Source organism: Aulostomus chinensis, chromosome 5 (assembly GCF_037954235.1).
Source record: "Aulostomus chinensis isolate RoL2024-O1b breed Wild chromosome 5, RoL_Achi_v1.0, whole genome shotgun sequence".
In the NCBI taxonomy this organism is placed as follows: Eukaryota; Metazoa; Chordata; class Actinopteri; order Syngnathiformes; family Aulostomidae; genus Aulostomus; species Aulostomus chinensis.
In genome coordinates this window covers 173,739-198,786 of record NC_141324.1, presented here as the reverse complement: position 1 = coordinate 198,786, position 25,048 = coordinate 173,739, and the positions used below count along the sequence as shown (strand labels likewise).

At 45.1% G+C, this 25,048-nt stretch overlaps 1 protein-coding gene and 1 long non-coding RNA gene across 2 annotated transcripts; one reads left to right on the top strand and one right to left on the bottom strand.

Annotated features, from left to right (window-relative positions):
* Positions 1–8,670: 8,670 nt before the first annotated feature.
* Positions 8,671–15,513, top strand: LOC147260813 (uncharacterized). Its single transcript, XR_015116155.1, has 5 exons — positions 8,671–8,953; positions 9,885–9,929; positions 10,087–10,137; positions 12,636–14,001; positions 14,114–15,513. It is a non-coding gene; the product is annotated as an uncharacterized LOC147260813 (long non-coding RNA).
* Positions 15,514–15,726: 213 nt separating this feature from the next.
* Positions 15,727–24,663, bottom strand: LOC147260812 (scavenger receptor cysteine-rich domain-containing group B protein-like). Its single transcript, XM_086204784.1, has 5 exons — positions 24,648–24,663; positions 24,461–24,538; positions 22,128–22,433; positions 17,552–17,890; positions 15,727–16,547 (listed from the first exon to the last, which is right to left on the bottom strand). The coding sequence occupies exons 1-5, from the start codon at positions 24,661–24,663 to the stop codon at positions 16,540–16,542; spliced, it is 747 nt and encodes a 248-aa protein (XP_086060910.1). The 3' UTR covers positions 15,727–16,539.
* Positions 24,664–25,048: the final 385 nt, after the last annotated feature.

The window sequence follows — 25,048 nt, the reverse complement described above, 5'->3', positions numbered from 1 at the left end:
CTCCACCAATCAAACTGCTGGTAAAAACAGGCTCCGGCAATCAAACTCTCAGGTGAAAAAAGGCTCCACCAATCAAACTCTCTGGTGAAAACTGGCTCCGCCAGTCAAACTCTCTGGTGAAAACAGGCTCCGCCAATCAAACTCTCTGGTGAAAACAGGCTCCCCCAAATCAAACTCTCTGGTGAAAACAGGCTCCGCCAATCAAACTCTCTCGTGAAAACAGGCTCCGCCAATCAAACTCTCTGGTGAAAACAGGCTCCGCCAATCAAACTCTCAGTTGAAAACAGGATCCGCCAATCAAACTGCTGGTGAAAACAGGCTCCACCAATCAAACCGCTGGTGAAAACAGGCTCCACCAATCAAACTCTCTGGTGAAAACAGGCTCCGCCAATCAAACTGCTGGTGAAAACAGGCTCCACCAATCGAACTGCTGGTAAAAACAGGCTCCACGAATCAAACTCTCAGGTGAAAACAGGCTCCACCAATCAAACTCTCTGTTGAAAACAGGCTCAGCCAATCAAACTGCTGGTGAAAACAGGCTCCACCAATCAAACTCTCTGGTGAAAACAGGCTCCGCCAATCAAACTGCTGGTGAAAACAGGCTCCACCAATCAAACTGCTGATAAAAACAGGCTCCACCAATCAAACTGCTGGTGAAAACAGGCTCCGCCAATCAAACTCTCTGGTGAAAACAGGCTCCGCCAATCAAACTGCTGGTGAAAACAGGCTCCACCAATCAAACTGCTGGTAAAAACAGGCTCCACCAATCAAAATGCTGGTAAAAACAGGCTCCGCCAATCAAACTGCTGGTGAAAACAGGCTCCGCCAATCAAACTGCTGGTGAAAACAGGCTCCGCCAATCAAACTGCTGGTGAAAACAGGCTCCGCCAATCAAACTCTCTGGTGAAAAAGGGCTCCACCAATCAAACTCTCCGGTGAAAACAGGCTCCGCCAATCAAACTGCTGGTGAAAACAGGCTCCGCCAATCAAACTGCTGGTGAAAACAGTCTCCGCCAATCAAACTGCCGGTGAAAACAGGCTCCGCCAATCAAACTGCTGGTGAAAACAGGCTCCGCCAATCAAACTGCTGGTGAAAACAGGCTCCGCCAATCAAACTCTCTAGTGAAAACAGGCTCCGCCAATCAAACTGCTGGTTAAAACAGGCTCCGCCAATCAAACTGCCGGTGAAAACAGGCTCCGCCAATCAAACTGCTGGTGAAAACAGGCTCCGCCAATCAAACTGCTGGTGAAAACAGGCTCCGCCAATCAAACTCTCTAGTGAAAACAGGCTCCGCCAATCAAACTGCTGGTGAAAACAGGCTCCGCCAATCAAACTCTCTGGTGAAAACAGGCTCCAACAATCAAACTGCTGGTGAAAACAGGCTCCGCCAATCAAACTCTCTGGTGAAAACAGGCTCCACCAATCAAACTGCTGGTAAAAACAGGCTCCGCCAATCAAACTGCTGGTGAAAACAGGCTCCGCCAATCAAACTGCTGGTGAAAACAGGCTCCACCAATCAAACTCTCTGGTGAAAACAGGCTCCACCAATCAAACTGCTGGTAAAAACAGGCTCCGCCAATCAAACTGCTGGTGAAAACAGGCTCCACCAATCAAACTCTCTGGTGAAAACAGGCTCCGCCAATCAAACTGCTGGTGAAAACAGGCTCCACCAATCAAACTCTCTGGTGAAAACAGGCTCCACCAATCAAACTGCTGGTAAAAACAGGCTCCACCAATCAAACTGCTGGTAAAAACAGGCTCCGGCAATCAAACTCTCAGGTGAAAACAGGCTCCACCAATCAAACTCTCTGGTGAAAACTGGCTCCGCCAGTCAAACTCTCTGGTGAAAACAGGCTCCGCCAATCAAACTCTCTGGTGAAAACAGGCTCCCCCAAATCAAACTCTCTGGTGAAAACAGGCTCCGCCAATCAAACTCTCTCGTGAAAACAGGCTCCGCCAATCAAACTCTCTGGTGAAAACAGGCTCCGCCAATCAAACTCTCAGTTGAAAACAGGCTCCGCCAATCAAACTGCTGGTGAAAACAGGCTCCACCAATCAAACCGCTGGTGAAAACAGGCTCCACCAATCAAACTCTCTGGTGAAAACAGGCTCCGCCAATCAAACTGCTGGTGAAAACAGGCTCCACCAATCGAACTGCTGGTAAAAACAGGCTCCACGAATCAAACTCTCAGGTGAAAACAGGCTCCACCAATCAAACTCTCTGTTGAAAACAGGCTCAGCCAATCAAACTGCTGGTGAAAACAGGCTCCACCAATCAAACTCTCTGGTGAAAACAGGCTCCGCCAATCAAACTGCTGGTGAAAACAGGCTCCACCAATCAAACTGCTGATAAAAACAGGCTCCACCAATCAAACTGCTGGTGAAAACAGGCTCCGCCAATCAAACTCTCTGCTGAAAACAGGCTCCGCCAATCAAACTGCTGGTGAAAACAGGCTCCACCAATCAAACTGCTGGTAAAAACAGGCTCCACCAATCAAAATGCTGGTAAAAACAGGCTCCGCCAATCAAACTGCTGGTGAAAACAGGCTCCGCCAATCAAACTGCTGGTGAAAACAGGCTCCGCCAATCAAACTGCTGGTGAAAACAGGCTCCGCCAATCAAACTCTCTGGTGAAAAAGGGCTCCACCAATCAAACTCTCTGGTGAAAACAGGCTCCACCAATCAAACTGCTGGTAAAAACAGGCTCCACCAATATAAACTGCTGGTAAAAACAGGCTCCGCCAATCAAACTGCTGGTGAAAACAGGCTCCGACAATCAAACCGCTGGTGAAAAAAGGCTCCGCCAATCAAACTGCTGGTGAAAACAGGTTCCGCCAATCAAACTCTCTGGTGAAAACAGGCTCCACCAATCAAACTGCTGGTAAAAACAGGCTCCGCCAATCAAACTACTGGTGAAAACAGGCTCCACCAATCAAACTGCTGGTAAAAACAGGCTCCACCAATCAAACTCTGAAGTTTAAACAGGCTCCACCAATCAAACTCTCTGGTGAAAACAGGCTCCGCCAATCAAACTGCTGGTGAAAACAGGCTCCACCAATCAAACTGCTGGTGAAAACAAGCTCCACCAATCAAACTCTCTGGTGAAAACAGGCTCCGCCAATCAAACTGCTGGTGAAAACAGGCTCCACCAATCAAACTGCTGGTAAAAACAGGCTCCGCCAATCAAACTGCTGGTGAAAATAGGCTCCACCAATCAAACTCTCTGGTGAAAACTGGCTCCACCAATCAAACTGCTGGTGAAAACAGGCTCCGCCAATCAAACTCTCTGGTGAAAACAGGCTCCCCCAAATCAAACTCTCTGGTGAAAACAGGCTCCGCCAATCAAACTCTCTGGTGAAAACAGGCTCCACCAATCAAACTGCTGGTAAAAACAGGCTCCGCCAATCAAACTGCTGGTGAAAACAGGCTCCGCCAATCAAACTGCTGGTGAAAACAGCCTCCGCCAATCAAACTGCTGGTGAAAACAGGCTCCGCCAATCAAACTCTCTGGTGAAAACAGGCTCCACCAATCAAACTGCTGGTGAAAACAGGCTCCGCCAATCAAACTCTCTGGTGAAAACAGGCTCCGCCAATCAAACTCTCATGTGAAAACAGGCTCCACCAATCAAACTGCTGGTGAAAACAGGCTCCGCCAATCAAACTCTCTGGTGAAAACAGGCTCCGCCAATCAAACTGCCGGTGAAAACAGGCTCCACCAATCAAACTGCTGGTGAAAACAGGCTCCACCAATCAAACTGCTGGTGAAAACAGGCTACGCAAATCAAACTCTCTGGTGAAAACAGGCTCCACCAATCAAACTGCTGGTGGAAACAGGCTCCGCCAATCAAACTATCTGGTGAAAACAGGCTCCGCCAATCAAACTCTCTGGTGAAAACAGGCTCTGCCAATCAAACTGCTGGTGAAAACAGGCTCCACCAATCAAACTCTCTGGTGAAAACAGGCTCCGCCAATCACACTCTCTGGTGAAAACAGGCTCCGCCAATCACACTCTCCGGTGAAAACAGGCTCCGCCAATCAAACTGCTGGTGAAAACAGGCTCCGCCAATCAAACTGCTGGTGAAAACAGTCTCCGCCAATCAAACTGCCGGTGAAAACAGGCTCCGCCAATCAAACTGCTGGTGAAAACAGGCTCCGCCAATCAAACTGCTGGTGAAAACAGGCTCCGCCAATCAAACTCTCTAGTGAAAACAGGCTCCGCCAATCAAACTGCTGGTGAAAACAGGCTCCGCCAATCAAACTGCCGGTGAAAACAGGCTCCGCCAATCAAACTGCTGGTGAAAACAGGCTCCGCCAATCAAACTGCTGGTGAAAACAGGCTCCGCCAATCAAACTCTCTAGTGAAAACAGGCTCCGCCAATCAAACTGCTGGTGAAAACAGGCTCCGCCAATCAAACTCTCTGGTGAAAACAGGCTCCAACAATCAAACTGCTGGTGAAAACAGGCTCCGCCAATCAAACTGCTGGTGAAAACAGGCTCCGCCAATCAAACTGCTGGTGAAAACAGGCTCCACCAATCAAACTCTCTGGTGAAAACAGGCTCCACCAATCAAACTGCTGGTAAAAACAGGCTCCGCCAATCAAACTGCTGGTGAAAACAGGCTCCACCAATCAAACTCTCTGGTGAAAACAGGCTCCGCCAATCAAACTGCTGGTGAAAACAGGCTCCACCAATCAAACTCTCTGGTGAAAACAGGCTCCACCAATCAAACTGCTGGTAAAAACAGGCTCCACCAATCAAACTGCTGGTAAAAACAGGCTCCGGCAATCAAACTCTCAGGTGAAAACAGGCTCCACCAATCAAACTCTCTGGTGAAAACTGGCTCCGCCAGTCAAACTCTCTGGTGAAAACAGGCTCCGCCAATCAAACTCTCTGGTGAAAACAGGCTCCACCAAATCAAACTCTCTGGTGAAAACAGGCTCCGCCAATCAAACTCTCTCGTGAAAACAGGCTCCGCCAATCAAACTCTCTGGTGAAAACAGGCTCCGCCAATCAAACTGCTGGTGAAAACAGGCTCCACCAATCAAACCGCTGGTGAAAACAGGCTCCACCAATCAAACTCTCTGGTGAAAACTGGCTCCGCCAATCAAACCGCTGGTGAAAACAGGCTCCACCAATCAAACCGCTGGTGAAAACAGACTCCGCCAATCAAACTCTCTGGTGAAAACTGGCTCCGCCAATCAAACCGCTGGTGAAAACAGGCTCCACCAATCAAACTGCCTCAACTCAACAAGTTTTTTGACGGAAGTTCTGTTTCTCTTCCAGCCAAATTCAGACGTGGCCAACCAACTCAGCAGCAGCTGGACAGATGTGTGGAGAGCCTGAGATGGGAACAAACAAACCCAAATAGGAAACGCTGCTGAAGCTGTGGACGCCACCCCATAAAGAGGACATGTCCACCAAGAAGGAGCTCATCAAGAGTGTGATTAAGCCCAGGTGGAGGGGCCTCTCCATCAAAGACTTTGACGGAGACAAAGGAAAAGGTAGGCCATGGGATTTTCTTTGGAAGGAGAGAAAATGTCTCCACATCGAGAGCATCTGAACAATTGTGGCTACATTTTACCAGCACCCAGAGCAGCCTGCAATGTTTCATGGCTCCTAACGTTTGATTCCAAGTTTCATCTTCTCTTGTGTACAGGGGTGATGGCAAATGGCAGATTTCTCCAAGGGGAGATGGTGTGTGACACCACGGCAGAGTCACCCAGCTTCAGAAGGGAGAACCATGCTGGGCTCATGAAGACAGGAGGTGTGTTTGGCCCTGAGCTGAAGCTGACGCTTGAATTTCATGGAGGAGTTCTAATAGCCGTGGTCTGTGCTTTCATGCCTTTATTTGGACACTCAAGAATGGAAAGCTTTTATTTTGAAATGATCCTGAAGTCACTCCACATCCTAGTTTGACTCAGTGGTCTGTGCTGTCTTCAGAACAGGCCCAGAACACCCACTCAACATGTGGAGTGTGTGGATGTGGGACACCAATCAGAGATGTTGATTGTAAAGCTGTCGAAACTGCAGGAGGGAATATCCATTCAAACCTTTATTGCCACGAGAGGCTAGCGGCACACTGGGGAGGCAGAAACAGCACAGGAACAACGCAGTCCATTCACTTCCTCATAGGCTGCTCTCTTGCGCCCTCTACAGGGTCAAACTAGTTCTAGTTCTTCCAAGTTCCCACATCCTTCCCCTTCAGCGAGCTCTATATATTCCCAAAAGGAAACAAAACCAGAACAAACAAGATTTTGGAGGAAGGTGCTGGACCTCCACCGCTCTGGCTGGGCTGCTAGTAGGCTCCGCCCCCGTGAGCAGCCAACGCTTTTGCTGTCCTCTCCTCTTTTTCCTCACACACACGCGCACACACACACACACACACACACACACACACACACCCACGCTTGCCCAGCTCCCATCCACACAATCACCATCACAATCACCTCCTTCCCACACTCAGACATTCTCCTCCTTTGACAATCAACCAGGAGAACTGCTGGACTGTGTGTGTGTTGACCTCTGACCTCCAGGTCAGACACCAGGACAATCAGTGCACTGTGGAATGCTTCTTACGCTGTATTGGTCTGAAGAGCGTCCGTATTGTAAATATTTCCTCATGGCCATGTTTTTCCATCCTGGTAATCTTGTCACTGTCTCAGATTTATGGATTCACAATTATAAAGTACGGTGCCACTTGAACTTCTTTGTGTTCAGCCTTGTCCTTCTGCACTCCTTGAGTGAATCCAGTCTTCTGAGCCTCGCCAAATCTCAGTTCCTTTTTCCTCCTACTTTGGGACCTCTTATTGACCCACTGGTGACACATTGGTGCTTAATTCAGTGTCATGTCCCACTGTAACAGAGGGCGCTGTTGTCCACCTTAGTCCCTCCCAAACTGATCATTTCATCCATAGAGCAGCAGGCACCTTAGCAACAACTCTGGACTCTGCTGGCCCCCTAAAGTAGAAAACTATGAACCCAAGGAAACAAGCACCTTGGTACGGTTCTGGAACCTGACAGCTTCAACAAGAAACCCAGAAACTGGAGAGAAGATGGCGCTGCTCCAAACTGGAGGAGTCACATGGAGTCTGGCAAGATGGCCTTAGAACCTAGAAGAAAGCCCCTGGTAGAACCAGAGCAGCCGACTACTCAGCACTAATAGAGTAACTCAAGAACAACCCAGGTTCCTCTTCAGTACTGGAGCCAGACTGACAGAGAGCCACGGCTCTACTGAACCAAGTAGTCCTGTTTCCCTGGGCAGCAAAGAGTTCATGGACTTCTTTAACGACAAAATTCTCCTGATTAGAGAGAAACTTCTTCTCCTGCTGCCATCAGCTGACAACATGGCCCCTAGAACCCAGAACCTTAGAGGCAGCTGGAGGACCAGACACACACTTGGATAGTTTTTCTTCCTTCAGCCTTCATGAGCTCAGTTCAATAATGTCCTCCTCTAAACCTCCACCTGTCTCCTAGACCCCATCCCAACTAAGCTGCTCCAAGACCCTCTCCCCTCGTTAGCCCCTCCCTCTTAGATATGATCAATGTGGCGCTGGTATCTGGTTCCGTCCCTCAGTCCTTTAAAGTAGCAAGAATGAAACCCTCCTCAAAAACAAGCCTGGATCCAGAAGTTCTACCAAGTACAGACCAACATCACATCTTCCTTTTCTCTCCAAGGTTCTGGAGAAAGCAGTTGCTAAACAGCTCTGTGACTTCTCCACAGCAACAGCTGATTGGAGGATTCAGTCAGGTTCCAGGTTCATCCTAGCACAGAAACAGAACTAGTCAAAGGTACCAGTGACCTCCTGCTGGTACCAGATGAGGGACTGGTCTCTGTGCTGGTCTGATTAGATCTCAGTGCAGCTTTGATACCATTGACCACCATATCCTTCTACAGGGACTGGAACCTGTCACTGGTATGAAAGGAACCACTTAAACTGGTTCAGGTCATATTTACTGGGTAATCTCAGTTGGTACCAGTTAATGATGGTTCCTCTGAGACCACTACAGTCAGTTCTGGTGTTCCTCAAGGGTCTGTGCTTGGACCAGTCCTCTTCACCCTGTACCTGCTTCCTCTAGGTCACATGATCAGGAAACACTCCATTAATGTTCACTGCTATGCAGACGACACTCAGCTGAACTCATCAATGATCCACATGGAACAAACCAGCTGACTGAACTGGAGGCCTGTCTGAAGGACAGGAAACATGGAGGACCATCATTTCCTTTATTAAACTCTGATAAACTGAAGTTCTGGTGCTGGGCCCAAACACCTGAGGACCACCTGATCTTATGAGACAGGTACCCTGGATGGCACCACTCTGGCCCCCAGCACCACTGTAAGGAACCTAGGAGTTCTCTTTGACCAGGACCCTTTAACTCCCACATTCAACAAATCTCCAGGACGCCTTCTTCCATCTACGTAACATCGCTAAGATCAGACACATCCTGGCTCAAGAAGATGCAGAAAAACTAGTCCCTGCTTTTGTCACTTCCAGGCTGGATTACTGCACCTCCCTCCTACCAGGCTGGACTAATAAGTCCCTAAAGACTCTCCAGCTGGTCCAGAACGCTGCTGCCACGTGTTGACTAGAACTGGTAGTAGAGACCAGGTCTCTCCTGGACCAGAGGAAAAACTGGGGAGTAATTTTCCCAGAGTAATTATTTTAGAGTTATTATTTTCCTCTTCAGTAGTCGTATCTACTCATTTGGAGTCATAAATATCTCCTGTGACCAATAGAGTGAGAGCAATTTTTCAGAAGAATTTCTATTGGAGTAATACAGCAAGGCCCCGCCTACTATGTCCAGGTTTTTGAATTCTAAAGGCGCCATTGTCTCAGCCCGCACTTCTCCGCATCGGCATTACTCGGCACTCGCAGAGTCTGCAGACGGGACCACAAGAATACCGTACATTGGACTTCATATTTTTCCTCACTTTGATGGATCAGAAACCAGGTCAGACTATTATTGTTTAACTTAGTAAACAGCAATGTTTGTTACTGATTTGCAACTTTTCAGCTGGCCACAGCTACTTACCCACAGACGTGAGCATGTTTGCTAGCACCAGGAGTACTACTAATTATTAGGAACAGTATTGGCACGTATTATATAGTTCAGCACTGCAGATGTCAGACCCTTTGACTCCTAGTTCAACATTATTAAAATGGTCTTTTTTCCTCTTTCTGATTTTTTATTAGGAAATATCAGGTTGAGAGCAGAAACAGAAATGCACTACAAACAAATATCATTGCTTTCAAAGAAAACTCTTTCAAATCATTTCATGATAATAGTCATTTTAATGTTGACTTTAATTTAATGTTTTATCTTAAATGTTTTCAAAGAGCAGCAGCAGTTACTGTTGGATATTTAAGCTTATATTAATGTGAAGGAGTGAAACCAAAGTGTACACCAATGTGTAAACACGTTCAGCAACAAACTAGAGTCAAAAAAGGAAATCAAAGAAGGCCCCTTGACTACTGCTCGACACGATCAAGCCTGATGGAGGCTGTTGATCAGCCTGGATATTTCCTCTCCTCAGCAGGGAGGCTGTGTGCTGCTCCACCCAGCCTTCATGTGTCATTTTGTCTTTGACTGACTGTGACTTTAGACTTGATTTAAAGTCTACTCGCACAAAGTCGGCAAGGTACATGGTCGTCACGATAAATAGCCCTAACAGTGAGCTAAATGTGGCCATCAGGGTTAAGTCCATGGTTTGGTTCCACATTCAAGAGGAGTCATGTGGTATATCTATGTACACATACAGGAAACAAGAACATATTCATAAAAGTTAGACCAGGCACTCCTAATCACTGCCACTACCAACGTAGCTCATTGATCACTGAACTTGGATAGATGCTGAAAGCCTTTTTTGTATTCTTTTCACCAGAAAATCAAGAAATGACAATACCTGAAGAGCCCTCCAGCTCCTTTGGTAACGTATGGGAAATTCATAATTTGTCCTTGCTATATAGCAGGCAGTACTACTGTGCTAAATGGTGTCTGACAGAGGGAAGAACGCAGACAAATTTCAAAGCCGTGAAAACTTCAGAACTTCTTCAATCTTCTTGTTATTTATTGATTTATTGTAGGGAAAAGAAAAAGTATGCAATTGACCCAGGGTGAGGCCAAGAGTTGCAAAGGTAAGGTTTTTGTTTTTGTCTAAAATGGCAGTAATGGTTCAGAGGGGTTTCCAGAAATCACATTGCCAGATTTTGTCCAAAAAAACGTATAGTTCCTTGGAGATTTACATTTTGATACGGTGTCATTATGAAAGTTAATATTTACACAAAGTTTGTCATGGCACCCTGACTGAGGAGTGGCACTTCACATTAAAAAGGCTGCAGACCCCTGGTAAGGGAAAGTGAAAAATAACTTAAGCCAGTAAGATCTCTGACCAACTTACCCCACCGAGAAAAAAAATGAAGGTTCAACCCAGAAGTTCAGGCTGCTATTCAGTAAGTAGTATTGTTTGGTGTAGAAAGTGAACTTCTCCATAGATGGATAGGATATTGTACTAGCTATTCAACAAAATAATTTCTTGCTTCTCCAGGGCAAACAAAACTGTGTGTGACCCAGAGTGTGGTATCAGTACATCAGCACATGGAAGTGAATAGATAAATATTGACAGAATACTACAAGCACAGTTCAATGTAGTACATGGTGTCATCATCTCATGTGTACATCACTAAGAGAAATACTACTGTGTGTGACCCAGAGTGTGGTATCAGTACATCAGCACATGGAAGTGAATAGATAAATATTGACAGAATACTACAAGCACAGTTCAATGTAGTACATGGTGTCATCATCTCATGTGTACATCACTAAGAGAAATACTACTGTGTGTGACCCAGAGTGTGGTATCAGTACATCAGCACATGGAAGTGAATAGATAAATATTGACAGAATACTACAAGCACAGTTCAATGTAGTACATGGTGTCATCATCTCGTGTACATCACTAAGAGAAATACTACTGTGTGTGACCCAGAGTGTGGTATCAGTACATCAGCACATGGAAGTGAATAGATAAATATTGACAGAATACTACAAGCACAGTTCAATGTAGTACATGGTGTCATCATCTCATGTGTACATCACTAAGAGAAATACTACTGTGTGTGACCCAGAGTGTGGTATCAGTACATCAGCACATGGAAGTGAATAGATAAATATTGACAGAATACTACAAGCACAGTTCAATGTAGTACATGGTGTCATCATCTCATGTGTACATCACTAAGAGAAATACTACTGTGTGTGACCCAGAGTGTGGTATCAGTACATCAGCACATGGAAGTGAATAGATAAATATTGACAGAATACTACAAGCACAGTTCAATGTAGTACATGGTGTCATCATCTCATGTGTACATCACTAAGAGAAATACTACTGTGTGTGACCCAGAGTGTGGTATCAGTACATCAGCACATGGAAGTGAATAGATAAATATTGACAGAATACTACAAGCACAGTTCAATGTAGTACATGGTGTCATCATCTCATGTGTACATCACTAAGAGAAATACTACTGTGTGTGACCCAGAGTGTGGTATCAGTACATCAGCACATGGAAGTGAATAGATAAATATTGACAGAATACTACAAGCACAGTTCAATGTAGTACATGGTGTCATCATCTCATGTGCACATCACTAAGAGAAATACTACTGTGTGTGACCCAGAGTGTGGTATCAGTACATCAGCACATGGAAGTGAATAGATAAATATTGACAGAATACTACAAGCACAGTTCAATGTAGTACATGGTGTCATCATCTCATGTGTACATCACTAAGAGAAATACTACTGTGTGTGACCCAGAGTGTGGTATCAGTACATCAGCACATGGAAGTGAATAGATAAATATTGACAGAATACTACAAGCACAGTTCAATGTAGTACATGGTGTCATCATCTCATGTGCACATCACTAAGAGAAATACTACTGTGTGTGACCCAGAGTGTGGTATCAGTACATCAGCACATGGAAGTGAATAGATAAATATTGACAGAATACTACAAGCACAGTTCAATGTAGTACATGGTGTCATCATCTCATGTGTACATCACTAAGAGAAATACTACTGTATGTGACCTTTGTATATCATAAGGGTGTCCAAGCTTTTTTCAAAGAGGGCCAGATTTTAAAATGTGCAAATGTCCAAGAGCTGATGTACTTGTACTTTAACCATGAAAGGCAAAATATTTGCTGTGTTAAGCAATTGACGTGAACAGATATTGTAATTTCCACCTTCCCTGGAAGCATCAGCCCTCAAAATCAGTCGTCCTCTTTTCATCAAGAGTTGCCATGGAACAAAGTGGCCTGTATGGGGCACACAGTCAGGGGAAGTTCCAGAGTGCTGCTGTCACCATGAAGTGGAAAGAGAAACTGTGTTCTGGGTCTGCATGCGTTCTTAGTTCTGTTTGACAGTGGTGGTGGGCCAAAACTATATAGCCGTATAGAAGCTGACCTCATGCCATGATTGGCCCCTGGCCGGGACTTTGGACAAGCCTGGTGTAGAACATAATGAACCTTAATTTCAGCAGCTCAAAGGTCATTTAAAAAATATTAAACTGAATTTATAACAGCTACTGTCCTCACTATCTTAATTGAGATTTTTTTTTGATTGACAGAGTTCAAATCAAGAAGATGTGTGGAAAGGCCCTGGACCAAGGATGAAATGAGTGCTGTCATGAAACACTTCAAAACTCCCATTTCAAAGGGACACCTTGACACAAAGTTGGAGTGTGGCAGTGCAGGCTTCCTGAGCACCCTGTTCTGATGAGCAGGACCATTCAAAACATCAGAGATTTTGTGAGGACCAGGGGCCTGATGTTTGAAGAAATATGGTCTGATAAAGACCACTTTGCTGTTACAGTGAATGTGTTGGGTCTGTGGTTGAGGGTTGTTTTTACCCCTTGATTCTTGTGCAGTGGACTTCCTGTTCCGCTCAATTTCTGTTGTTTAAATTTGAAATCAATATTTTGCAGTTCTCTCAGGACAGTACTTGTGATGAAGTCATTCCCTTACTCAAGTGTTGCTGTGCACTTTATGGTGGGATACATTACTCTGCACTTCAGATTTTTGATGTCGATTTAAATCGTAAATCAACAGTTGATTTGAATTGAAAGATGTGAAAACACATTAATACATTATTCATTACTTATTAACTGATTCAAACACCATTTATTGTCATTTCAGGATATGAGGGTACATAAAAGGAACAAAATTTAGTTAAAAATAGCATTCAGTGCAAATTTGATGTATAAAATAAATTTTCAGTGTTTATTGCATTTAGATAGCAGAGTATTGTGGAGAGAGTACTAGTCTTACAGTTTAGTAATATTACTCTCTGATAATACCAGGTAATGGGCCAGTGGGGTACTTTTTCACTGATGCATTGCCAAACAACACTAATGTATGTGTGTAGTGTACAGTTTGAGCAGTGTGCTGTCCTCATAGGTAAGAGTTTTGGCCTGATTGTGTGTGTGTGTGTGTGTGTGTGTGTGTGTGTGTGTGTGTGTGTGTGTGTGTGTGTGTGTGTGTGTGTGTGTTAGTATTGACCACTTAAACCAGTGTGGTCCTCATAATTAAGGGTTTTGGCCTGATTGTGTGTGTGTATGGAAAATGTCCCAATAAATAATGGGGGTCCTCAGAATCCACTGTGGTGCTAGGAAACACCTCCTCCCGCCCCGTCCTCATAATCTTAAAATGTCAGGTTTTCATATTTTCAGATTCTTTGACAATAATCTCATTTTAAATGGACAGAAATGTTTCTACACTTTTTGGGGCCAATTTGATCTTTCTTGCATCTGTCTAACCCTAAGCCTGAACCAATGGTCTACATTGTGCCTTTGTATGGTTTAAGGAACGGTCGTCTCCATTGCTCAAAAGTCAGTCCAAATTACTGAGATGGATGGCCTTTGAGCCTGATTTCAAGCCTGCACGGCCCGACGGGAGGTCCAATCATTGCTAAGGAAGGGGAATCACCTCATACTGGTCAGTTACATCAAACGGAGAATTTGATCATTTTCAAAAATGTCAGTCATATATGTGTTCGGAACAAGAGGATTTTTGTTTTAGAAATCTTCAAACCGGGTCTTATTTTCAGATCAAACTACTCATGGAAAGTGAGGCCAGCCTGACTGACATATTTCTTGACATGGGCAAAAATAAGGACAGTAAGAAACTAAACTGCACTCCAGGATTGGATCGAATGACAAACGGTCAACAGATAAGGTTCCATTCAAATGGGAGAAAGAATCTGGAATGGTCGTCACAGAAGAAGGGTGGTGGAATATTTGCTCTGTGCGGTCAACTTCCAGGAGTTCTGGTCTCTGGAGAGGTTTTTGTTGGTGGACTCTGGTGAGATATTTCATAACTCCTAAGTTGAAATGTTTACTTTACTTATATTTATATTTATACAGCACTTTTCATACAGAAATTGCAACACAAAGTGCTTCACAGAAATGAAAGAAAAACAGGCAACATTAAATACGATATAAAGCAATGAAGCAATACAATAAATGTTAAGAACCCAGCCTTCCCAACCCACATGACCACACACACACACACACACACACACACGCACGCACACAACCACACACTGACTGTCAGTACAAACACGGCAGGGCCCTGATCCTAGTGAGGAAAGACCACCTATGGGAGCATTTGCAGACAGGGGAGAAGGCCAAGGGGCTGTGTTGGAGGAGCTGTGGTGAGCAGCCAGCAGACCATTTTCATTTATTCTGGAGCTGCTCAGTTATTCAGCCCTACTGGCTTAGATGATGCATGGAATACAACAAAATTTGACCATGAAATTCACAGTTCTGTTTCCACAATTTACCTGGGAAACATTGCACCTCAAATGCTGGGGCGAGACAAATATGATCTTCTCTAAATATTATTAGCAAGCAGCAAGAAGACTGGAACTCCAAGATGGTTGCAAGCCACACCTCCAACAGAGTGGGACTGGATTGATATCGTGACCAGTATCCAAACTATGGAAAGGATGACCTTCTGGTTAAATCTAAGGACTGATAAATATCAGCAGCACTGGGACAAATAGATGGATAGATTAATAGATGGCTAGAAGAGATGCTCACTGAGCCATCATGGGAAGTGTAAATCCATCAGTATAACATCTGAATGGGTGGAGAAGTGACTGAGTGTTTTTCCTTCTTTAAAATGGGTGTCTCCCTTCTGTTGCATATTGTTGATGTGTCTTCTATAAGAATACAAATCAAAACAAAAAGCTTTAAAAAAAGAAAAGGCCAGAAAAGTCCCAGGTTGCTTCCTACACTGTGGGAACATGCTGAGGGTCACGCCCTCACAGTCTTTAAAGCTTCAACTTCTCACCTGTGACTTAGACCTGGAGAAGCCTGCTGGATGAGAGGCCCAACCTCTTCAAGCAAGCTGAAACAATCCAGTTGCCTTCAACCCACATCTTCAGAGTTTCCGTGTCCTGAACAGCTGAGCTCAGTCACAGACGTCTCTCTGAACAAACTGAATTTTCCCCTATTTTTATTTGGCAGCTTGTGGAACATGTCTCTACAGCCAGTGGGATGGATCCAAGTCCGACCGGGTCTCCCGCCATGTTTCTGCATGACTGGCGCATTGACGAATCCAAACCCAGCTGCAGCTGAAAGAATGACACTGACGCTGAAATGAAAATGCCATCCACCTGATTAATTAAATGAGAGAAATTAAGAGTTACAGGTTCATCATTCTCACAGTTGGTCATTTTAATCAGCTCCTTCCTGTTTTGGCTGCAGAAAATGTGTACATGGAGAAATGTTGCCTGAAGGATTATAATATGTTCCTCTGGAGTGAAACACACCGCTCTCCACCTTTCCATGTTGAAGGACGGTCACCTAGTGCTGGCTCCGCCCCTTTCATGTGAACACACACACACAAACAGGAGACGAGATGCTGGCTTGATGTACTGAGTTTTACCGCTGATCCCTGACTGATGTTATTTGCCAAACCACAGTGAGAAAATGACCTGGATATGCTGACTCTGTTTCATGGTACAGTCCCCAGAAAAAAGGAGGGAAAACAGACACCTGTGATTTCAAAATAAAACAGGAATTAACCAGGACAGAGAACAACACAAGAAAGCTGACAATTTGAAACAAACCACATGACTACAGATGAATTTCTTAAAATGAACTCACTGACAATCAGCAGTCAGAACAGGACTGTCACACTTCCCCCAATTTGAACAACCCAAATTAGATGTTGCCTAGTTGGCTCCTCTGATTAACTACTAATGTCAACAGCACGACCCTTGAGATCAAGTTACACCATTTGTTTAACTTTCACCAAAACAGAACAGAGAAATTTGTCCCAGTGAAAACAGGAAAGGATGAAGGAGTTCCATTACAAGTGAGCCTAACAGAGCCAGCTTGAGGATACCCCACAAAGTACCTTGACAGTCATGACACCAAAAACCAACCACATTTGATATTGGAAACACTAGACTGGATCAGGAGGGTCGCTGCAGGGAGTTTATCAGGCCGGTCCAACACCAAGTCACTAAGGCCCTAAAAATAGAAGAATGAAAAGAAAGCATGGTTATAAATGCTGTTCCTGGTCCTGAAATACCACCTAGCATTTCTGTAGATGTGAAAATACACAGTGCTGATGAATCCGTTCCAAACCTGTGAGGGGACTGAATTACCATCATAAAGGTGCTCCTACTCTGCATCACCAGTGACGCTCCTCACAGTGACATTCAACCCCACAGACACCTTGTTGTTCCACTGACCAGATTTAATCACTGCTCCTGAGTCACCATTCTGAGGACTTGCAGGTGTCAGGCACCTCCACGTCAACAAGGGCGTTTTAAACACACCCTCTTATATTACCCATATGCTACCAACAGTCACGTGCAGCTGAATGAGAACAAAACTAGGATTCCTTTGGTTGGTCTCAAGGCTTTGATGCTCCACTTCAGCTCTTTCTGTCCCTGTTGGTTAAATTATGTTAGGAGACCTAAAAGCTTGGGTGCAGCTTTGAGATGGTTGACGTTCACTTCCAGAGGCACAAAGCAGATATTTCCTGATCTGCAAAGTCAATTTCAGGAGTAAAAGTCAGCAGTACATGAGCGACTTTGGAACGCTACTGAAGCTGTTACCTCAGGACAACTGTTGGTTGGGGGAGTTCTTTTTCTACTTTTAAAATCCAAATTTCTTCTAGCCTTCACAAATTACACCATTTGTGTAGCTGAGTGGTAGTGACTGGAATACTGGGACCAAGAACCATCTGTTGGTTCATTTGAATTTAGTTGTCAAACAGGATCTCCAATATCATCGGATCAAGCTTGTCAAGGGGGCTGCAGGTGAGGTGGACCGACTGTGGAAGGTGTCCCATCCTTGGTCAATCAAACCTGTATATCTTCCCCTCCTATGAAGACCCAAGTATCACATTTTACTGACTGGTGCTGCAGGCTGGGTTTATTTACAACTGTCAATGTTATGGTGAGAAAATGTACTTCTACTCTCATTGTACGGTTGGTGAAATCTGAAATGTGTATTTAAACCAGTACCTTCACAGATGACGCTGGCATCTTCACTGTGACCACAGTTGGTCCTCCCAAGCCCTTTTTGTGGACAGTCAGATAGTGATGACTCGTCTCCTTGACACTTCACATTATCCATCCAGTTCGGTCCACTGCCCTGCCCAAAGTATGCGTCACCTAGTGCGGACACAGCTATGCCACAACCCAGCTGTCGACAAACCACTTTGGCATTCCTCTTTGACCAGCGATCGTCACACACCGTTCCCCACCGGTCGCCTACAAAGACCTCCACTCGTCCAGAACATCTGCTGTTGTCAGAGCTGACCAGCCTCACTGGAGGATTTGGTGCCGAAGTGCTGTCAGCGCCTGATAAAATGGAAAAAAAAGTCCGTAAATACCAGTTTTACTGCCACATTTTTGGAAATTATGGAAAAAGGCACCGTATGAATCTTCAAGGTTCCAGTGAGCCAGACAGTAAATCTAGGATTAAAAGAAGTCAGTGTTTTTCATGACTTGAGAACTTACAGGTGAGTAGAATAACTAAAATGATCTCGTCACAGCTCCTTGTGTCACCTGTGAGGTCAAGTCTGGTTTTTCTCCCGTCTCCATGTTTTGTCTCGTCGTTTTCTGTTTTATTTTGAAAAGAAACTTTCCTCTTGTTTCAGCTGACTTGCCCTTCCTCTTGTGGCTTGGTCTTATGGCATCTGATCCCTGTTACCCTGTGTTTCTATGTTGTCAGTGTCTCCCTCTGTCTTGTGCCAGTGTTCCGTCTCCGTGGGTTCACCCCAGTCCTTTGACCACAGCCTCAATCAGTGTTCTGTGTTTTCCTACCACCAAGGAAGAGATTTTGTTAATTTGTCAACCTTAGTCTAGTTTTTAATTATCATTTTTATAGCCTTTGTTTGCTGACTTTTTCGTAGCCTATTGCGTTTATTCCTCCATTTCAGAGGAGTGTTCTTTCATATATTTCTCATAGCCACGCCTCTTCCCCTACAGGAGAGGGGTGATCTTGTAAGACAGGTTCGGAGCCTGTTTTCTGTTCCTAAAACTTGGAGTCACCTGGAAACCTTCAATAAAGACTTCATTGACAGACCTGAACCCTGCGCCTGTGTCCAAGCCTGGTGGTGACACATTGTCTGACCTTTAACATTTGAGTGTTGGACTCTCTTGTAATTTGGTTTCTATCTCTCTGTTTTTCCTGATCCTCTGATATCTCTAAAGGGGTTTGTCATTACTGAACCCACTGCTACATTCTCACCATTAGCAGCCGTCTTCGTTGACCTGTCAGCAGCAGTCTCTGTTTTGGTCCACCAACAAGCACCCGATTCGCGAAACATTCACTTGTAAAACCTACGAATTGACATCACTCACAAACGCCTGCAAACAGGTGGGCTAAGGGTGCACACTGAGGATTGTCTCTCAAATGAGCACGATAGCAAACACTGACTCAGCACATTTGCCTTGATGAATATTGTTGTGCCAACTCAACCAGACCAAGAGATTAATTCAGAGATGTGACAATCAGTCCAGCTGAAGAGGCTTTCGGCCTGTGAGGCCTAACACCTCTTTTCAAAGCCTGAATTCAAGTGACCACATGCTCTTGAACAAAGGGTCACAAAAGAGGTGTGATGACTCTGGCCACTGGCCCCCCTCTGAGAACCTGGCCACTGACCACATCCAAGAACCTGTCAAAATGCTATTGGCTGAGAGCCAGTATCATCCCACAGGAAGTGACATCATCGGCCTCCACATAGAAACTTCAGCGCGAAGAAGATTCTCTCTCTCGTGATTTTCTTCTCTCAGTGGTTTTCCCCTCTTGAGTGGTTTGCAACGTCTTCAGAAGATTCAGCCTCTCCGGTTCTCCACTTCGGACCTCGAGTGCAGTGCAGCGATGACAGAGACTCCACAAGGACACTTCTCTCCCTCCTGTCCACTCGTCCAGAGAAGCCACCGTCGAGCCACGCAACCCGCGTGAACTGGTCCCAGGAGCAAGAAAGCCCATCCCAGCTTCTTCATCCTTTCCACCAGTAACTCCAGCAGACCCTGCAGGCTGCCCTGCCGCCGCTCTGCTGCCTTCCGAGTCGAGCCGAACCGCGCTCCGGAACACGGAAACTGAATCCCTTACCGCTCCACCGGGTCAAGTAAGGATTCCTTTATCTAGGCATTTTCTGGGCAGAGAAATAGCTTAGTGTGTTGTACAATGTCTATGAATGCACTGTTGATGTGACGAAGTCCTGTAATTAGCAGAAATTACATAGCATTATACGTTATTTATTGATGTTAGTTATTAATAACCGTGACCTCTCAAGAAGGTGTTAGCGGTTATTGATACTGCACAAGTGTGTTAACACACATTTTTGGGTTTACCTTTGTCCTCTCGCTCTCTCTCTCTCTCTCTGTCTGTCTCTCTCTCTCTCTCTCTGTCTGTCTCTCTCTCTCTCTCAGTTTCTTTGAATCGCTAAGTGCTCTGCTTAGTTATTAACATTCCGTAAGTTCTACCTCCACGGTGCTAATTAGCGGCTAGCTAGCCTCAGCTAACTAGCCTAGCTGTTAACCCTGCTGCAACGCTAACTGGTTGCTAGGCAACCAGACTCCCCCTCCCCTTCTTCACTCCCTCACTCACTCACACGTTTACACACACACACACACATATTATCACTTGTATCTTTTGGTTCGATAACCGTTACACCAACGTGTTGCTGATTGATGGATGCACTGTGTTAATAAATATATTTTTATTACATGAGAGAAGTCGTAGTATCTTTTGTGTACCAACTTGTGGTCACGTGTCTCAGCAACAGCAGTGCTCGGACCTCCTCCTCCAACATCAGAGCTGTCCCCAGGTAGTTGATGTTACAGGATATTGACTGTTGGTGGATCAACTCTGTTAGAGACTGGTAACTGTTACAAGTTTGGTTGTCTTATAGTTTCCAGGGTGGTGCCCCGAATTATTAATATATATCATTAATTATATTTATAATTATCAATTATCATTATTTTTGACCAATTGGCTCTTCAGCACACAACAATATGCAGCATGGGGGTTTTTACCTCAGGATGCAAAATACTGGAGGCAAAAAATGCAAGGCACAAGCTATGTGATGTACCAAAGGCCTGCACTGAACGCCTTTGGAGGAGGGTGTTACACTACACAACACAGCACACAGACGGCTGCTGTCATTGGGTGGTGAGGGGGAGACACAAGTGAAATGGACTATGAATACAACAAGGTAAGTTTGAATGAATATTGAGTTTCCTATGAATGGTGGTCAGGAAAAGGACCAGACACTTTTCTTGTCTGTATTGAAGTAATGATGGCAGACCGCAGTAAGTCAGTTTGCAAACTAGAGGTCTTACCCAGTGACATTTTTCATTTGTTTTTAGACCGAGGAGAACAATGAAATTAGACCAGATCTGCAGAGACAGGGAACAGTCGCTGGTGGCATGAGATCAGTTCTGGGAGGAGGGGGAGCAAGAAGGAGTAGGAGAGCAGCTGCTGCTGCAGCATCACAAGTAGACCAGGAACAATGAGTGCAGCCTGATTAAGGCCAGTTCCATGAGATTCATCCATTGTTTTTACATCAGCTACATCCACTGGCTATCAACTGAGTACTGAGTTGCTTACAACAGCAGCTCCCTCCAACCCGCCGGACTCCTTCATCCTGCCAGCTGTGGCATACCAGAGGCTAAATATTGGCATCCAGTGGCAGAAGCTGTTTTACAAAAAAGAAAGAACGGTACCTGAGGGTTCTTCAGTCTATGGGCCCTATTTAAGTGATCTAAAAGCTGGCGCCCGGTGAAGTGTCAGCGTCATCATAGTTTCGAGCCAGCTAAAATGATGTCTTAGTGTCAAGAGCCCTCGCCCTTGAACTAACAAACGAACTTGCACTCCGACTGTGCCAACAAGTGCTTAAGTATGTTAATGAGGTGTAGTGTGGTGCAACCATGCTGCACTGACATTTTAGAATACCAGAATAAATTCGCACCGTAGAACAAGAAGAGGTTGGTCTTTGGTCAATCCTGTTATGGTTCAAGCGCTATTTAAAGGGCGCATCAATCAGATGAGCAGATGTGCAACATAGCAATGCAGTTCTATTGATGCCGGACAAAGTTGGAATAGCGGCCGCCACTTCCTCCCAGGCCTGCTGCACCTCAGATGGCTTCAGTGGATTCCTGCTGCTCCTTTTTCTAAACATGACCTGAATGCCCGCCTTCATCCGGCACACAAGGAGGTCACTTTCTCCAGATAAGAAGCGCTTACTCCTCCTGGGCTGAAATGGGTGCGTCTCTCATATGGCAACATGTAAAATCCTGGCATACCCTAAAGGCAATGATACGAGGCACTCTGGTTGGTTTCAGTGATGTCATGCCTGATCCACACCTAAGAATAATTAGGTCCCGCCCTGCCTCTTTGCACCATGGTTTGTGCACTGATTACATGCCCTCTGAATGTAAAAAAATGAAGCTGAACACAGCACAAACACAAAGCGAACCACTTGGAGCCCACTGGGACCGAGAACCATCTGTTGGTTCATTTGAATTTAGTTGTCAAACAGGATCTCCAATATCATCAGATCAAGCTCACGTGTATGTAGACAAGTACCTTCACAGATGACGCTGGCATCTTCATCGTGATCGCAGTCGCTTTTCCCAATCCTTTTTCTTTGACAGTCAAATAGTGATGACTCGTCTCCGGCACACTTCACATTATCTAACCAGATTGGTCCACTGCCGTCCCCAAAGACTGCTTCACGTGGTGCGGCCACAGCTTGGCCACAACCCAGCTGTTGACAAACCACTTCGGCATTCTCCAGTCCCCAGTGGTCGTCACACACCGTCCCCCACTGGTTGTTGTGCAAGACCTCCACTTGTCCAAAACATTTGCTGTTGTCAGAGTTGACCAGCCTCACTGGAGAAAATGAAAAAAGGATCATAATAATTGTCATTTGATAAATAAAGGGGTGGCCCCCATGCCGCTTTTCCGTGAAGCGGCATAGAAAATGTACGGATGGTGGATATAATAACCGTAATTTCCGGACTATAAGCCGCTACTTTTTCCCCCTGCTTTGAACCCTGCGGCTTATACAACGGTGCAGCTGGCAGTTTCTGGTAGGCTGGTTATATTTCAAACAGATGTTACTGCACCTTTAGGTCTACTGCTCTGTTACAGGCACTTTTAATTTAGCACTTTTAAAAAACACTTAATTTAAGCATTGCCTCGACGAGCGCTGTAAGCTTTGTTTATGGTACGTGCGCTGAGTGCGCACCGTTTATTTCTCCTCAGTAAATACGTTTCGAATGCTGTGAAAGTTTGTGTGTCTTAAACGTGGTGTGATGTGATACAGTACAGTTTACACAGCAGGTACATGTTCCATACTGTTGTTATAAGTTATGCATATATGCAACTTGTTGTTTGTAGGAAATGTTAACAAATCGGAAGCTTCCCCAAACAGCCGTCTCTTTCCTGACAATCCCCTTTGTGCACGAACCCTTACATATGGTGATGAAACATTAAAACACCTGCGGCTTATAGTCCAGTGCGGCTTGTGTTTTTTACCTAAATGTTGCTGGTGCGGCTTCCAGTCAGGTGCGCCTTATAGTCCAGAAATTACGGAAATCAATAACATGAAAAACATTCAGTACACCAGCTCAGGCCATTCCCTTCATTGTTGAGTCCCCCTGGGTCCCAGCACCAACCAACCTGACTTCATGAAGTTGTTCATTGGGAACCAGGACATAACTCTTCTAATTATATTCAATGTTTTGCCCACAACTTTCCTGTGGCTTGTAATTCTGACCGTCTTCCTAGCCGGAGAAATCAATTTGATTTTGTCTGTGTAGAAAACCTTTTTTAGCCTCCTGTGTCTGTGTTTGATCTGCCCTGTGCTCCTGCTGAAGACCATGAAGCCTCTTATATCTAAACACTCCAAGCCTGTTCCCAAAAATGAACCCTAACCAGGTGTCTGAGAAATGGCTTCGCCCTCACACCCTGAATAAAGACAGTTGTCTGTGTGGTCAGGTCTTGTTTCGGGGGACAGAAGGGGCGGAGTTTTCATTTCTGTTAATATTGCCTCTCTGTACAAGAAATCCTTTCTTACTTTATGCCAAAATCATGAATTTATTGTGTTGGATGTCAGTCTTGGTGGAGGCATGCCTGCGACCATTACTGGTACTTCCTGCCTCCCTTCAGTGTATTTACATGCTGTGGAGGAGATTGCCCATCTTTGTCACTGCATGCCTCCTCTGAACTATGAATTATGGGAGAACTAAAGCTCTTGCAAATTAAAAGAATAGTGACTAGAACTGAACCTTTTTCAACTTGTAGACAAACCTAGGCCTCACCTCAAAAATCCTTCAAACTCCACTTGAACTGACTCATACTCACAAACCACCCTCGTAAATACCCTGCCTCAGAAGTTTGCCCCTTGATATCAGGGATCACTGCCCCATTGTCAGTGTCATGCAACAAAATCCCCTGTGCCTGCATGGGTTCTCTCTGGTACTCCAGCTTCCTCCACAGTCCAAAGACATCAAGAGGGGACCAGGTTAATCCAGACTCTAAATTGACCGTAGTCGTGGCTGGGAGAGCCAATGGTTGTCTGTCTCTATGTGTTGGCCCTGCCATGGACTGGTGACCTGTCCAGGGGGAAGGCTGCTGGGATAGGCTCCACCCCCACCACCCTGAACAGGAGAAGAGGGGGAAGACGGAGGGAGGGATGGATGGAAAATGTTATTGTTGTGTCAATAAAGTGATCAAACCATTTAAAGAAAGATAATTGCAGGCTGTCAGTTTTGGTCAGATGACAGTTTGAAGGATGAATGAACCACACAATTAAACCATTTCAACCGACCACATGTGTCCACCCCAGGCGTGGCGTCCCTACACGGCTGGGACTCTTTTGGCTGCAAAGAGAGAAAATATGATCGACACTTTACCTGTGCTTCCTGTGACAGACTGCATCAGCAGGAGCACCAGCGTCCCCTGAAGCACCTTCATCATGGGATGCAAAGTTGCTGGAAACGACACAGGAGATTTTACATCAAACTTCATCCATTCAGACTTTCTTTGGGGTTGATTAAGGTTGAAATACAAATTCAATAAATGTCAAGTACTACTACTTACAGGTAGATGAGACCATTATTTTCCTGTCTGTCTACTTGCCTTGCAGTGGCTTTCTGAGGAACAGAATCGATGAGACCGGCAGCGCAGAAGCCTGTTGGTGACCAAACATATGATGTGAATTTACAAGTTACTTATGGAAGTAATACCAAAACAACCAGGTTTAAATGATCAAACACCTTAATGTTAATGGCAAACCCTGTCACATCATCCTTGACATCATTGGTCACTTACCTTTACCAGGTGAGAGATGGTGAGTTTCTTGGAGGCTTTTTGGAGCTGTCAGCATCAGATCACTAGCATAGCCAAGCTTAGCTTCTGCAAATGTCTCAGCAACACAAATATATACTGCCACATTTTTAATTAAATGTTGATGAGCTTGTAAGATGACTCATCACAAACTC